General features: G+C 45.2%; 6 protein-coding genes across 6 annotated transcripts; 4 read left to right on the top strand and 2 right to left on the bottom strand.

Annotated features, from left to right (window-relative positions):
• Window positions 1–726: 726 nt before the first annotated feature.
• Window positions 727–3285, top strand: KUCA_T00005240001 (uncharacterized protein; the record flags this gene model as incomplete). The annotated part of the gene is made up of 1 exon (XM_022600416.1): window positions 727–3285. One exon carries the CDS (start codon window positions 727–729, stop codon window positions 3283–3285), a length of 2559 nt encoding a protein of 852 aa, XP_022461240.1.
• Window positions 3286–4107: 822 nt separating this feature from the next.
• On the top strand, window positions 4108–5574 carry KUCA_T00005239001 (uncharacterized protein; the record flags this gene model as incomplete). Its single annotated transcript, XM_022600415.1, has 1 exon — window positions 4108–5574. The coding sequence occupies one exon, from the start codon at window positions 4108–4110 to the stop codon at window positions 5572–5574; it is 1467 nt and encodes a 488-aa protein (XP_022461239.1).
• A 670-nt stretch (window positions 5575–6244) lies between these two features.
• On the top strand, window positions 6245–7609 carry KUCA_T00005238001 (uncharacterized protein; the record flags this gene model as incomplete). The annotated part of the gene is made up of 1 exon (XM_022600414.1): window positions 6245–7609. One exon carries the CDS (start codon window positions 6245–6247, stop codon window positions 7607–7609), a length of 1365 nt encoding a protein of 454 aa, XP_022461238.1.
• A 162-nt stretch (window positions 7610–7771) lies between these two features.
• KUCA_T00005237001 (uncharacterized protein) lies at window positions 7772–8476 on the bottom strand (the record flags this gene model as incomplete). Its single annotated transcript, XM_022600413.1, has 1 exon — window positions 7772–8476. One exon carries the CDS (start codon window positions 8474–8476, stop codon window positions 7772–7774), a length of 705 nt encoding a protein of 234 aa, XP_022461237.1.
• Window positions 8477–9081: 605 nt separating this feature from the next.
• Window positions 9082–11103, top strand: KUCA_T00005236001 (uncharacterized protein; the record flags this gene model as incomplete). The annotated part of the gene is made up of 1 exon (XM_022600412.1): window positions 9082–11103. One exon carries the CDS (start codon window positions 9082–9084, stop codon window positions 11101–11103), a length of 2022 nt encoding a protein of 673 aa, XP_022461236.1.
• Window positions 11104–11501: 398 nt separating this feature from the next.
• KUCA_T00005235001 (uncharacterized protein) lies at window positions 11502–12992 on the bottom strand (the record flags this gene model as incomplete). Its single annotated transcript, XM_022600411.1, has 1 exon — window positions 11502–12992. One exon carries the CDS (start codon window positions 12990–12992, stop codon window positions 11502–11504), a length of 1491 nt encoding a protein of 496 aa, XP_022461235.1.
• Between the last annotated feature and the right edge of the window lie 1691 nt (window positions 12993–14683).

The following is a 14683-nucleotide window of genomic DNA, read 5'->3' as shown; positions in this document are numbered from 1 at the left end:
TTTGTTGCATGATTACATTACACCAGAGCATTTATCAAAGGCCTGCTTGGAGAATCAATGCTAGTTACCGATGCTCGCTAAATCTCATGGTTTAAAAGTGCATCACCAGACGGTTTGCATGAGTTCAGATTCCAGACCACGATTAGCCTACGTTTGTAAGCGAAGTTGCTCCTGGTACCACACCACTACCTCGCTAGCTCACTACATTGTTAGCTCACCACCTGACTTCGGTCACAGCCTCGTTATTTCTCGTCACTCCTCACTGTATCAGCTTCCAGGTCATGGACATTGTCTCCTCACGTCTCCCCACATTTCCTCGCAATCGCATTGATACTCTTTTCAACTAGTCATCATCAGTCCCAGTATGGTAAACCGTCCGAGCAATCCTCACTCAAACATTACCACTTCCAAACGGCTCCGACGAACAATAAACAACTAAAAATGTCCCGGGGTAGCCATCGCGTTTCCGGGGAAGCACCGGCCCCCCACATTCCACCCTTCTTATCAGGACCTCGGGAGAACTGCCCGATTGGGACGCAAGTCATCACCCCAGACTTCCAGCGACGTACCACCCGAATCTTCCTCGCTAGTGACGAGACTTTTCCTCCGGCATGAGCGCATTTTTAGAAACGGTATATATTGTGCTAGGTGTCTTGGTTGTGGTGGCCACATTTCTTCTCCGTAAGCCTCCTTCGTGTGTTTTAGTGTGATTTCGTGAAAATTTCAATGACAGTATCACTCACATCCAACTCTACCGTCCTGCTTAAGGACTGGGCTTACAGAGAAGCCAGCACCTCGGACTGGCATTCTGGTCGCAAAGATGCCAGTGTGTCACAAATTCAGGCCGAGCTGCTTGCCAATGGGGAAATCCCAGACCCGTTCATTGACCGTAATGCCCGAGAGATACAATGGGTCGGAGAACGTGATTGGGAATACAAGACTACTTTTTCGGTTTCGACTTCTGGGGCCGACAAAAAGAGCCATGTGCTTATTTTTGAGGGTCTTGACACCTTTGCCACAGTTTATTTGAATGAACACGAAATTTTGACCACAGACAACATGTTCGTGGAATACCGTGTTGACGTCACCAAGTCTGTCAATCTTACAGGCACCAACACACTTCGAATTTACTTCAAGTCCGGGCTACTAACTGCCAGGAAATTGGAGAAAAAGCATGGAAAAGGTGTTTGTTTCAATGGAGAAACGTCGCGTACGCAAGCTCGTAAGGCGCAATACGGATGGGGCTGGGATTGGGCTGATGCCGTGATGACCTGTGGCCCTTGGAGACCAATCAAACTAGTGTCGTACGATGCCTTAATGACAGATGTGCATGTTAAGACTGATTTAACTGATCTGAATGTTGCCAAAGTTAGTGTGAAAACTACTGTCGAGACTGCAGATGAGGGCCATGATTTTAGACTGCGTGTGTCTGTTCAAGACCCTTCTGGAGACTCCTTGAAGACCCTGGAGGTGTCTGCTGGTGCCGGTGAGAGTGATTTGGATCTTGAGATTGATCAGCCTAAACTGTGGTATCCGATTGGAACGGGTGAACAACCTCTCTACACCTTCACGGCCGAGCTTCTGGCTGCTGACGAGACCATTCTTCAGACTGAAACGAAAACAATTGGGCTCAGAACAGTTGAACTGGTTCAAGAGCCATTGGAGGGCCAGCCAGGGACTTCGTTCTTTTTCAAGGTGAATGGAGTTCCGGTCTATGCCACTGGTTCCAACTGGATCCCTGGTCACTCAATGCCATGTCTTTTCTCCGATGCGGATTACAAGGAATGGCTGCAGTTGATTGTATACGGTAACCAGAACCTGGTACGTGTTTGGGGAGGAGGATTTTACGAGGAAGAAGTTTTCTACTCCGAGTGTGATCGTCTTGGTCTCATGGTGTGGCAAGACTTCATGTTTGCGTGTGGAGCATATCCAGGTTATCCCGAGTATATTGCCAGTGTTGAGGAAGAAACGAAAACCACGTTGCGTAGACTCCGCAACCATTGTTCGCTTGTGTTGTATGCTGGCAACAATGAGGACTACCAGGTTGCTGAGTCCTTCAACCTGGAATGGGATCCAGAGGACTTGTCGGGTGATTACTCCGCAACCTCCTTTCCAGCCAGAACCATATATGAGGTCACACTCCCCAACCTGGTAGCCAAATTCCAGCCGGATGTGCCTTACCATCCCGGCTCACCTTGGGGCGGAAAGGGAACAGCAGACCCTACCATTGGAGATATGCACCAATGGAATGTCTGGCACGGTTCTCAGGAAAAGTACCAGAACTGGTACAAACTGGGGGGAAGATTCGTGTCCGAGTTCGGAATGGAGGCCCTTCCAAATATCAAGACCTACCAGGACTGTATAACGGATCCAACTGAGATGTTCCCACAATCACGCACTGTGGACCACCACAACAAGGCAGACGGTTTCGAGCGTCGTCTTGCTCTCTACGTGATCGAGAATATCAAGGTTACTGGAATGGACCTGGACTCGTGGATCTACGCTACCCAGTTGATGCAAGCAGAATGTTTGTCATATGCCTATAAATGTTGGCGTCGTGAATGGCGTGGAGAAGGAAAACGGTTTACTGGAGGAGCCATTGTATGGCAAATCAACGACTGTATGCCAATTGCATCGTGGTCAGTGGTGGATTTCTACAAGAGGCCAAAGCTGGCATTCTATGCTGTCAGAAGAGAGTCTTCTACGTTCGGTCTGGGTCTGTATCGTAACGAAATCAAGAAGATTGCAGAGGAAGCACTTCCAGTTTCCGCTGACGGCCCTCCTCACGATTACACCAATGCTGAGTACAAAGTGGATATTTGGGGAGTCAACTCAGGTCTTACAGACCAATTAGCCACTCTTTTGGTGGATGTCTACGAAGTGACTTCCGGCAAACTTATCAAGTCTCTGGAGCCTAAATTGGTCACTTTGTTGGCCAATCAAACATCGGAATTTGTGACTGGACTCGACATTCCAAACGATGTTGATGCTGTTGTGTATGCGCAAGTTGTTGTGGACGGCAAACCAATAGCCACCGGGGCCGACTGGCCTCAGCCATTGAAGTATCTCAAATTCCCTAACCGTGACGTGAAATTCACTGTTTCCGATGGTCACGTCAGGCTCTCATCTGATAAGCCTGTCAAGGGCGTTGAGATCATTGTTAAGAACAGAGATGTGTTCTTGCATGACAACGGATTTGATATCTTTCCTGGTAACGATGTTGTCGTTAAGGGAGAAGTAAAAACCAGTGATGATATTTCGATCAGATACTATCAGAGTGTTTGAGAAGAGCTAACCGTGAAACAGGTTCGATTTTACAATGATGTGGTGAAGTTTTAGTTCGTATGTATCTGTCCCTACCTATACTCTAGACCGTGTGTTGGCTCTTGTTGAGGTTTTCATTAACTCTCAATAAAGTTATTTGTCTTCTATTTGGCTTCTTTAGACAGCCAGTTACAAACTTTTTAAAGATTAGAAAATCAGAAAAATGCGAATTTTGGAAAAATCGGTAAAACTATAATTGAAAGAGCACAATGAGATATGAGGATGCTCACAAGAAAATGTCATTTAATTTGTCTTGATTACTGACATTGCTGCAAATAAATGTTCACTCTCCACCATTAACCATTTATTTTAGTTCTTTTTTTGGTTTCCCCATTCTTCTTCAGCAGCTACTGTTTTTAAAGGCAGTGCCAAAATCGCCGAGCGCGCGGCTGCAGGAAGGCTCAATGAAGTATGTCATCGAAAAAGACACTGAAAAATAAAGCAAAAAACAAGAAAAACTACAGAAACTATTTGAAAGTAATCTAATGATCAATTCTTCTACGAAAACCCAATAGCACCCAAGTTTTCTATCCTTAGCCTCAACACTCGATTCCTTTTGGATCCTCACGTGCGGCTGAGATTCAACCGTTAGACGGATTTTGCCTAATTCCGAACCCCGGAGCTCAAAACCAAACCGTCATCCGACTACACCGGGAATCCCTTGCCCCACCTGCTCAACGGAACCGGTTTGTCAGCTTTCCCTCTATTGTATTTAAAGCAGATATTTGTTTCTAAAATGAGTTCTTTCTATTGCTATTTCTGCTATTTTTCAATTCCTGGATAATGAATGAGGATAAGGCTTTAGAACAGCAGGATGGGGAAGACACGGCTAGCACTGTCGAAGCCGCACCTGTCTACTCTATCTACACGCAGAAAGAAAAGTACGCCATAACGCTTCTAGTTTCTTTGATTGGCATTTTTTCCACGCTATCATCACCGATTTATTTGCCTGTCCTGCCGACACTTGAGAGGAAATTTGGTGTTGGTGAGAAACAGATGAATGTTTCGGTTGTGTTGTACTCGGTCTTCCAGGGGATTGCGCCTTCTCTCATGTCGAATCTTGCAGATAGGTACGGGAGACGTATAACATTTGCGCTGTGTTTGATTCTTTATATTGGGGCTGATATTGGGCTAGCTTTGAACAATTCCTTTGCCGGGTTGCTAGTTTTGCGGTGCGTTCAAGCAGCTGGGGTAGCTTCTACTATATCAGTTTCCTCCGGGGTGGTTGCTGACATTACCGAGAGAGAAAATAGAGGTGGCTTCGTGGGAATAAACCAGGGAATTCAGCTTATTGGTCAAGCGTTTGGAGGTCTTTTGGGAGGTTTGCTGGACACTGGGTTTGGATGGAGAGGTATTTTCTGGTTCCTCACGATTGCTGCTGGGGCTGTGTGGCTGATCACTCATGTACTTGTTCCCGAAACAAATCGAGCCATTGTAGGAAACGGCTCCAATGCTCCAAAGCAGTTCAGGTGGATTTCCTACGCACCGATTCTGTTTCTGCCCACATTCAAGAAGAGATTGGCAAATCCAGAGCCCAGCACAATCGTACCTAGAAGACTTCTCAACCCGTTGGATTCCTTATTGATCCTCAAAAATCCCACAATTATGCTTGTTATGTTACCAGTCTCGGTTCTGAGCACATGCTGGATCATGATGTTGACAACATTGTCCCTCTCACTAAACCAATACTATAATTATACGACTCTCCAGGTTGGTCTCTGCTATCTTCCGAGTGGAGTGGGAGGAGTTTGTGGATCTGTAACTGCTGGAAGATTTGCCGACTGGAACTATAGGCGCCTCTACAGAAAATACACGGTTAGATCTCAAGACCCAGATGAACAGAAAGCCCCTTTCGACGCATTGTTAGCCAGAGTTCAAGTGGTCATGGGTCCGGCCATGCTAACACCATTTTTCTTGATCATGTTTGGCTGGTGCATAGATAAAGTCGTGCATGTGGCAACTGTATGCGTCTCATCGTTTTTCACAAGCTTCTTTGGAATCATGTCTATTGGTACCTCTATGACTATCCTTATAGATCTGTTCCCGAATAGAGCTTCTGCGGCAGCTGCCTGCTTGAATCTTTGTCGGTGCTTGCTTTCTGCACTCGGCATTGGAGTTCTGGCATATATGACTGATAGTATGACTGTGGGAGGATGTTATTCCTTGTTGGCCGGAGTGGCGTTGCTGTCTTCATTAACTTATTTCTACATTCTTGCCAACACTAGACGTCTGACCGCGGCTACACATTAGGGGCTTGAACAATATGAATAATAGGCATTTGGCATAGACATGCAATTCAAAAACCTTGAACTTGAATAACCTGCAGATTAACTGAAAGATGTTATTTAATCACAGAAGTAGGAATTGAGATGCATGATTATATTGGCAGAAAGGATGGTTGAAATTGATCCTTGAGCGTCTTTGAACCACCTCAAAGAACTGAAATTTGTCTAGAGTCTGCTTCTTATATCTGATCTGAGACCAGCACAAAGTGTACCAAATATGTACAGGACCATAGCTCAAACAGCACCATTTACTCTAAATTGAAGGTCTTAACCCAATTCGGCTTTCTCTTGGTTATGAACCACTGGTGCAAGCTTCACTTCCAATGTTTACCCAGACACGTCATGTTCCACAAGAAAACAAATCTAAAATTGAGTGTAAGGAGCCTTGTTATTAAGAACTCCGTCTTCAGGAGCAATATACTTAAAACAAACCACCCAAATATAGATCTTATATCGTTAAACCCATAAAAGGTTATGAGCCCAGAATAATAGGGATATCTGCCAAAGTTTGACGTGCACCGAAATATGCTTATCTTTTGAATCGAAACTGCTTAGCCGAGCAACAACATTGAGCCCATCTCCGGATTTACGATTGTTCAAATCTCAAACTGCAAGTTTAAGCTGAGTGCTTAGAAATGGTGCGCACACGGTCAACGAAAGGGTGTTGGACGTGTAAGCTTCGTAAGAAGAAGTGTGACGAGGTGCAACCGAATTGTGACAGGTGCACTAAGAGCGGCATCGAGTGTCTTGGGTATGGCGAGAAGCCGTCCTGGATAGTTCGAAGCTCGAATCCGAAGGGAAAAAGGGGTTCTATTTCAGCACCTGGAGTTGCTATCAAGAAGGCTGGATCTGGATCTGAAACGTGGTCAAAAGACAAGGATGCCGAGTTACTGCTATACTATCTCGAGAAGGTATTTCCGTTACAATGGCAGTACTACAAAGGTTCGAATTACTGGATCCTGCCCTTGTTGTCGCGATCTAAAGCAATGTTCCACGCAGTCCTATCCATCGCAGCTGTTCATATGGCTTCTGCGAAGACAGGAATTGACGAGTATCTCCAGATGCACCACGAACTCACGCTCAAGGAGCTAAGGAACACTATCAGCATAGAGAAAGATCCCGAGACAAATGTGAAGAGTCTTGCTGCAGTGGTAATGCTGGTGTCGTATGAATTGTTTCGGGGAGGATACGAAAACTGGGAGGTTCATTTGAATGCTGGTGTGGCTTTGATGTCACTGATAACTGACGAAGGCCGAGAATGTGGCCCTCTATACAACGCAGAGATTGCCCGTATTCCCGAAAATCAGACAAGATTGTTTTTGACAGCTTGTATCATTTGGATGGATGTTTCCTCATGTGGAATAATGGGCAAAGCATGTGGAATGGACTCTTATCTCCACCGAATTGTTCGGTCCAAATCTTTCGTGCCAATGGAAGAATTGATGGGATGCAAAACTGAAGTGTTCATACAGCTGAATGAGGTGGCAAAGCTTCACGATTGGAAACGCAGGTTACAGGCGAAAAACAGCCTCTCGGTGACACAACTGATTGAGAGAGGCAGCCACATCCAGAAAACCCTGGGACTTGCTCTTCGTGAGACTGCCCCAAACGACCCTCTCATTGACAGCACAACAAAGCTCTTTGCTCTGGCAATTTTGGTATATCTTTCAGGCGTTATTTCAGGCTTTTCACCTGCTAATCCAGACATCATGGAGGCTGTGGACGAGGCCATCTCGTTAATGCGGCGCATTCCCCAAAATTACTACCGCGGAAATGTGTTTCCGATCTGTGTGTTTGGGTCTATGTGCGACAGGAAGTACTACGGATTTTTCCTAGATCTTTTTATTGGCGGCGCAATGGATGTTTCGTTTGGAAATACGGCCGTGACGTTGAAGATCATCCAGAGGACATGGGAGCTTCGCGATGCCAACAGTGACAAAAGACTAATCAGCTGGTTCGATGCAGTTGAAGACTTGCAACTTTACGCATTATTAGTGTGAAAAAGTGGAGAGCCAAAAAGGCAAGATCAAAGAAATTGAGGTGAACGAATGCACTGTCCTATAGTTTCATCAGATGTCCAAGCATGTCCGACGGGTAAAAAGACTTTTCTATTACGCCAGAGGCACTGTTTCTATCAAATCTTTCTAGATTTATGCTTTGTTTCAATCATGCGAAACTTTCTCTGCATACTCCTTCCACTTGCGGGATCTGGTCTCAACCAGATCTGATATATGACTGGGAATTTCCATATCTGGAGTGGCGGCAACGGGCTCTCCCAAACTACCAAAATATGGAATGCTTCCGGCAAACACTCCAGGAACTGGAGTTCCCAAATCACCCATACCAGTCCTGACTTTTGCGCTGGCAGACTCAATCGTCACCCTGAAGACATGCACGTGTTTGACGGCATTTGGATCAACCGGCGCAGAATTATCCCACCTGCCTGGTAACATCTGGTCGAACATTTGTTTCAAGGCATAATCCTTCTCATCTGCATCCTTCACCAGTTGTGCGTTTCCATGTATCACAGCCGAACGATAGTTCAATGCATGGCCATTGGGTGTATAGGTGAAAATTATGCCATCAACGTGACTGGCTGTAACACACACTGGCAGAGCTGCCTCCTCTTTCGTACCCTTTGCCAACATCGAAGCTGCGTTTCCGTGTATATAAAGGCACGGTTCTTCGAGATAATACCCCATTGCACTCACCATAGGCTGGTTTTCCAGTTGACCATCTCCGGGCCGTTGAAATGCGACATGGACTACGTAGGAGTCCTCAAATATTCCGTGCACAGTCTCGTAGTCGTATCTGGCTCGTTTTTTGTAAACCCTGATAGAATTTTGCTTGGTCTGGGGATATGACATGTTGGGAATGAATGCTGGTGCTGATTAGCTCCATGAGACCTCCACCAAAAGCTTTTGGCAATCCGTTGCTATTTATACTATTATTCATGCGCCTACCACATTAGCCCATCAGTTCACGCGGGTATCTAACCTGACATGGTTCATATCACTGCATTAGTAATTTGCCCACGCAGTCTTATATATGTGACTCTTTTTGCGCACAACTCCGAACTTTATGGATCCTATCACTCACCTACATAAGACGCTCTATTGACTCATTTTGCTCGAATTTTACTCATAAAAACATACCTAGAAGATAATATAATCTCCGCCTGGTGTCTCTGACTACCGCATCTCCTAAGCGCATCCGATTATGACTCCCGCGGCTGCTTACATCACCTTTCGGAGCCGGTAGCCGCACGGTGTTAGGGTCATCGCGTAGCCGCTAGCCGCCAGTCTGCCAAATTTGGGCGGTTCTAAGAGCCGATAACGACGAGTATGGGGCTCTGGGCGGCTTAAAAGAAGCGAGTTTGTCTCGTTTGCAAAAATATTCTGAACAGTTATTTTGGCTGATTCAGGACAAGTATAACCAATTATACGTTGTGAGAACAAGATATTGACAGACAATGCCTTCAGTTCCCAAGCCACGCAGATCCAGCTTCGTAGAGGAGAAGTTTGGAATCAAGGTTCATGATCCGTACCGCTGGATGGAAAAGGATACCGAAGAGACCAAGGAGTATGTGGAAAGCCATAATAGGTTGACAGACTCGTATTTGCCAAAGTCTCTGATTGAGCATTATGCCGCGAAGGTGGAAGAGAGCTTCCCCAAGATCACCTACGGAGCCCCACGCAAATATGGAGAGTACTACTGGTGGAAGGTTACGGACCACGTTTTAGACGCGAATTATTTCGTTAGATCAAAGAGCTATTCCGATCCAAAACCACAGACGTGCTTCAAAGTTGAAGATTTTGGCGTTAATAAAAGTTGTGAATTCTTCGATTGCGATCACACTGGTCGATACTGGGTTGGGGGAGTTCAGACAAACGGTTCAGATTGGCAGGAAGTCCGCATTTTCGATGCGGAAGAAGAAAAGTTCCTTGATGACAAACTGACTGATGTCAAGTTCACTTTCAGGTATCCATTTACAAATGAAAACGCAGGTTTCTTCTACCACAAGCTGCCTGGTAACCAACAGGGAAGCAACGGAAGCTACGGTTCACTTACGGTATACTACCATCGTCTCCACACCCAGCAATCTGAGGATGTGCTTATTTGGAGTGATGAAGTCGATTTCCCTATTGCCGAGTGTATTACGGATGATGGTCAGATCGTGTTCACTGCTTCTGTGGGGGTTGATCCTGAGTTCAAGGTGTTCCATGCCGAGGTAGATAGTCTGATTGCGGGAACCGCTAAGTTTGAAGCAATTGACGACTCTTCAACTTGCAGTTATTTCTTCTTGAAAGCCGTTGGTGACAAATATTATTTTCAAACCAACAAAAATTCTCCACGGAACTGCATTATTTCATGGACCAAGGAAGATGGGTTTGAAACTGTGGTTTCTGAACACGAAGAAGACACTCTCAAGTACTCTGTTGCTGTTGGCAATAAAATAATGTTGATGTACATGCATGACGCTGCTGATGTCATTAGACTGTGGTCTCCAGAAGACGGCTTGGTGGATGTTCCCGATACAGGCTTCAGTTCTGTTCGTCTGTATTCTGGCAGCATCAAAGATCATGTCGGTTTTTTGGAGCTGGAAGGCTACGATTCGCATCCTACTGTTTATGCGATCGATTCCACGACCAACACCGCTGCAAAGGTTAGACAACAGGAGGAGTCGGAGGACTCAGATTTTGTGTGCGAGAGAGTCTCGTTTCCCAGCTTTGATGGAGTTGAGATTGGGATGTTTGTTTCTTACTATAAATCCAAAAGACGTGAACATCCACCACCAGTACTTCTTCACGCATATGGAGGGTTCAATGTTCCAGAAGAACCTCGCTATGAGCCTCTCTGGACAACCTTCTTAAAGGAGCTTGGAGGAGTGCTGTGTGTGGTGAACATTAGAGGAGGTGGAGAATATGGCCTCGCCTGGTGGGAAGCCGCTCGTGGAATTAAAAGACAAATTGGGTGGAATGACTACAAGGCAGGTGCGAAATTTGTGGTTTCTAGCGGAATTACCACCCGCGATTACATTGTCGCCAATGGAATCAGCAATGGTGGACTCCTTGTCTCAGGTTGTACGATGCAAAACCCAGAGCTATTTGGGTGTGTTATTAGTGATGTTGGTATTCACGATCTTCCAAGATTTGATCAGTTTACTTTTGGTCATCTTTGGAAGGGCGAATATGGTGATCCTTCCAAGGAGGAAGACTACAAGATCTTGACAGCCCTTTCTCCTTACCACAATGTTAAGACCCAGGAACTTCCTTCACTTTTGTTCACCACTGCTGATAACGACGATAGAGTCGTTCCAGCTCATTCGCTCAAAATGGCTGCTGAGGTACTCTACAAAAATCCGCAGAATAAGCGCCCAATTGCTCTGCGTATGTTCAAAGGTACTGGCCATATGATGGGGAAGACCACTCAGATGATTGTGTATGAGTCTAGCGAAAAGCTTGCTTTCATTCACACTCAACTGGGACTTTGATCGGCAATCATTTGGCGACAGTTTGACAATGTTGATGAAGGGAGTGTATTCATAAAAAGTCTGAGTGATATTTAATTTATTTATCCGTAATTTGGTGACCTTTATCAGATTTTCGATTTTGTCTTCTGCATCGTAAATCCATGCCCTGTTAATAAATCTCAAATGGCTTCACTCCACTGAAATGATTATAGTCATGAATATTGCGATAAGTTGAATAAAAGTTATAATTAGTACATTTTTTTATATTTTGGTGGCACCCGAAACTGACTTACCATCATGTTCAGTTCTTCAAGTAACATCTCCATACCCTGTTAATCATTATCGGAAGAAATTTCACTTCCGCTGTTAAATATAATGAATATTATTTCGTTATATTACAACTTTCTCATTAATTACAGCTATTTCAGCATCTCGATCTCCCCCAATACACCTAACAAAAATTCCTCGTGGAGTCTGCGGCCAACTAGCTGGAGGCCCACCGGCGCATTTTTATAAATTGCCGGTTCATATGACTCGTGGTATCCACGCTCAATGTCACTGCGATAATCGAATTGGGTCGAGCTTACATCGGTTTCACTAACAGTAGTGACAGGGAAAACCACAGCTGGTAGATCCAGATAATTCCAATAGGAAGTGTAGTTCCAGTGTCTAAGCTGGCCATGAGGAGTTGCGGGACTAGGATTGGCTGGACACAATATAACATCTGGGACTTTTTCAGCTGCATTCCATTTAGAATTGTGAGAGTTTTGGATTCTTGATCTCTCACGGTTGAGAGCCCAAGTCTCCTCCAAAGAGCATCTTTTTACTCCAAAGGAGTTCAGGATCCAGTTGACAGAATCCACGGCAGGATCCTCTGTGCTGAGCAATGAGTTATACTCATCTCCTCCGTCTAGAAGATACGTTTGTATCGTATTTTTGTAAGCGGTTTCCGGTTCTACCAGGTCCCAAGTTATCACCTGATGACCAGCAGCTTCAAGTCGGCTTTTGGTCCTCTCCAACGCACGGAGAACTGGAGGGAGAGGTTTTACAAGTCCATCGTCCCAGACGATAGCCACCGTAAGCTTTTCGGGCACCTTTACATCCGTTTTCCACGGCATTGGAGGAATGGATTGCTCGATCAGCCATGGTTCATCTGCCAAAGCAGCACGACAGAACAGTGACAAATCTTCCGCAGACCTTGCTAGAGGACCCACACATCCAATAATGTTCTCCATTCCATCGTGGTTGCCCTCAAGACCGGAATGAGGTAATCTGCCGGTACTTGGCTTGAGACCGTAGATTCCATTAAACGCAGCAGGAGTCCGAATCGAGCCACCAATATCAGTGCCAACTCCTAGAGCTGACCCATTAGACGCCAATAGAGCACCCTCTCCTCCGGAGCTGCCACCGCTAGACAGCAGATGATTGTGGGGATTCGTCGTTCGACCATATAAGTTCGATTCAGTCTCCATAGCCAGAAGTGATTGCGGATCGGTGGTTTTGCAAATCACAATGGCGCCAGCACGCTTCAGTCTCTCTACTATCAAGGCATCAGTCTCAAAGCGGTGGTCCTGCCACCTTTTGTAGCCACAAGTCGAGTGCGTGCCAGCTACCCGTATGTGCTCTTTGACACTTACGGGCACCCCGTGCAGTGGGCCGACAGTGGTCCCATTTTCACGAAAATATAAGTCTAATTCGCGAGCACGGGCAATAGCTGCATCAGTCAAAAACTCTGTCACGCAGTTTGTGCGCGCATGTGCTAGGGCCGCACTTTTCAGAAAACTTTGCACCACCTCCTCGCTGGTAATTTTGGCAGCCGCCATCTCAGCCGCCAGCTGGGTTGCGGACCTCAAAACCACTTTGACCTCTTTTTCGCTAAGATCCTCGGCAATAAATACTGGTACAGTCATCCTGGTTTTCGCGGAGATCAAGGGGCTCCGATACGAAATTGGATCTCAGGCCAATATATAGCCATCCATATCAGCTAGCCCATGTCTAGTAGCCGACGTGCGGCTACCGTTGGTGCATGGGGGTTCCCGCGCGGCAAATTAGATTCGACCGCCGCATTGATAATTTCTAAAGTGTAGATAAGTGTGAAGCTTAAAACCGGAGGCATGAAAGGGGTGAAAAATAAGATGTGAATACACTTTTGGGAATAAGGCGGTTTGATATTTATATGAGAAAGTTTTATAAATCAGATAGCCAGGATTCCCGAGGTGTGAGGCATGAGACAGTTAGAGCGAACGGTGGCAGATGACTTGGATGCAGCGGGCTGTAGTTCTAGATAGTGTGGTAGTGCCAGCATATTGATAAGGAGTTTTGATATCTCACTATTCGAAACATTAACACACCAAATCTGGATATTTATATTAAATTTTCAGACTCAGACTATGTCAACAGAATTAGAGGTATCCTTGCAAGCTTTCGCAAGATCACAGTTCTCGATCTCTAAAAAGCTTTTTAGCCCTTTTCTCTTTCAGAGACCCCAACCCCTTATCTACTATAAACCAAGTCAGCACAATGCTCAGAGCGGCTTGTGGTAATAAGGCAGTAAAAGGCATGGCGATATCGGACCATCATTCTCTTTTTGATCTCAGGTGTCGAACCAATCTCAACATCTCCTACAATCGAAGAAGTAGCTGCGGAAAAAAAAGCTATAAGTAGCTGGATACTGGTTATTCCCATCCCAGAAACAACCCCTTTCATCTCTAGAGGTGTCGAGACAATGACTGTGTTAAGACAGAAGTAGAAAATGAAGCCTTGTGGGAAGGAAATGACAAACACCAAAAACCAACACCAAAAACTAAAGGAATACACGCTGATGTCTTTTTTTCCATGTGGCACCTCCATCTGTGAGACCGGTGACAAAGAATTATGCGAACGAAAGCATGAGACAAACCCCAATATGGTTTAGGTCTTTCAGTCTGTTTCCGTGAACGGAAACAGGCTCAACACATGGGAAACCTGAGAAAGAATCGACTTGGGTAATTGTTGGAGTTGCAGGTCACCTGTAGTGTGGAGAGTTGGAACCGCTTACCATTCGGACGTTGTTGAGAAGCAGAATTTGAAAATAAAAATACAATATCATAGTTTTTGAAACAGGTTAGTTTTGGAAATCTTCCAAAAGTGTTAAGGCCTTCTAAATCATTTTACTGTATTATCGTAGCGTTCCGGATGATACCCACAAAACAGTACTAATAACTCTCCTCCAATTGTCAGCATTACATTCTGCTTAGCAAGTACTATACTACTGCACAGTATTGCCAATATAGGGCAGTATGCAGCCACCTAGCTAAAAATTTTCAGGATGCTTTTACCCGAGTCAGTTTTTTGAAAGAAGTAGGGAAGTAAAAATGGAGTATTCATCCCTCCATTTGGGAATATACAAGCTCACCTTTAAAGGGTGTCGGTTTCGGCATACCACTCTTTGTGAAAGAAGGCTTCTTAAGGAGCTATATAACAGTCATCAGACTATATATTGCTGTCACCCACAGTATTTGCTTTCCTAGCTCCATCTCTGTTTCACTACATTAGTACATCCCTTTGAATTGTGTTTGGGCTACTGGCACCAAAAACTGCTTGCTTGAACGTGTCACCCATA

This window comes from Kuraishia capsulata, genomic scaffold (assembly GCF_000576695.1).
Source record: "Kuraishia capsulata CBS 1993 genomic scaffold, Kuraishia_capsulata_scaffold_6, whole genome shotgun sequence".
Taxonomy (NCBI): domain Eukaryota; kingdom Fungi; phylum Ascomycota; class Pichiomycetes; order Pichiales; family Pichiaceae; genus Kuraishia; species Kuraishia capsulata.
This window is presented reverse-complemented; position numbering and strand designations above follow the sequence as displayed.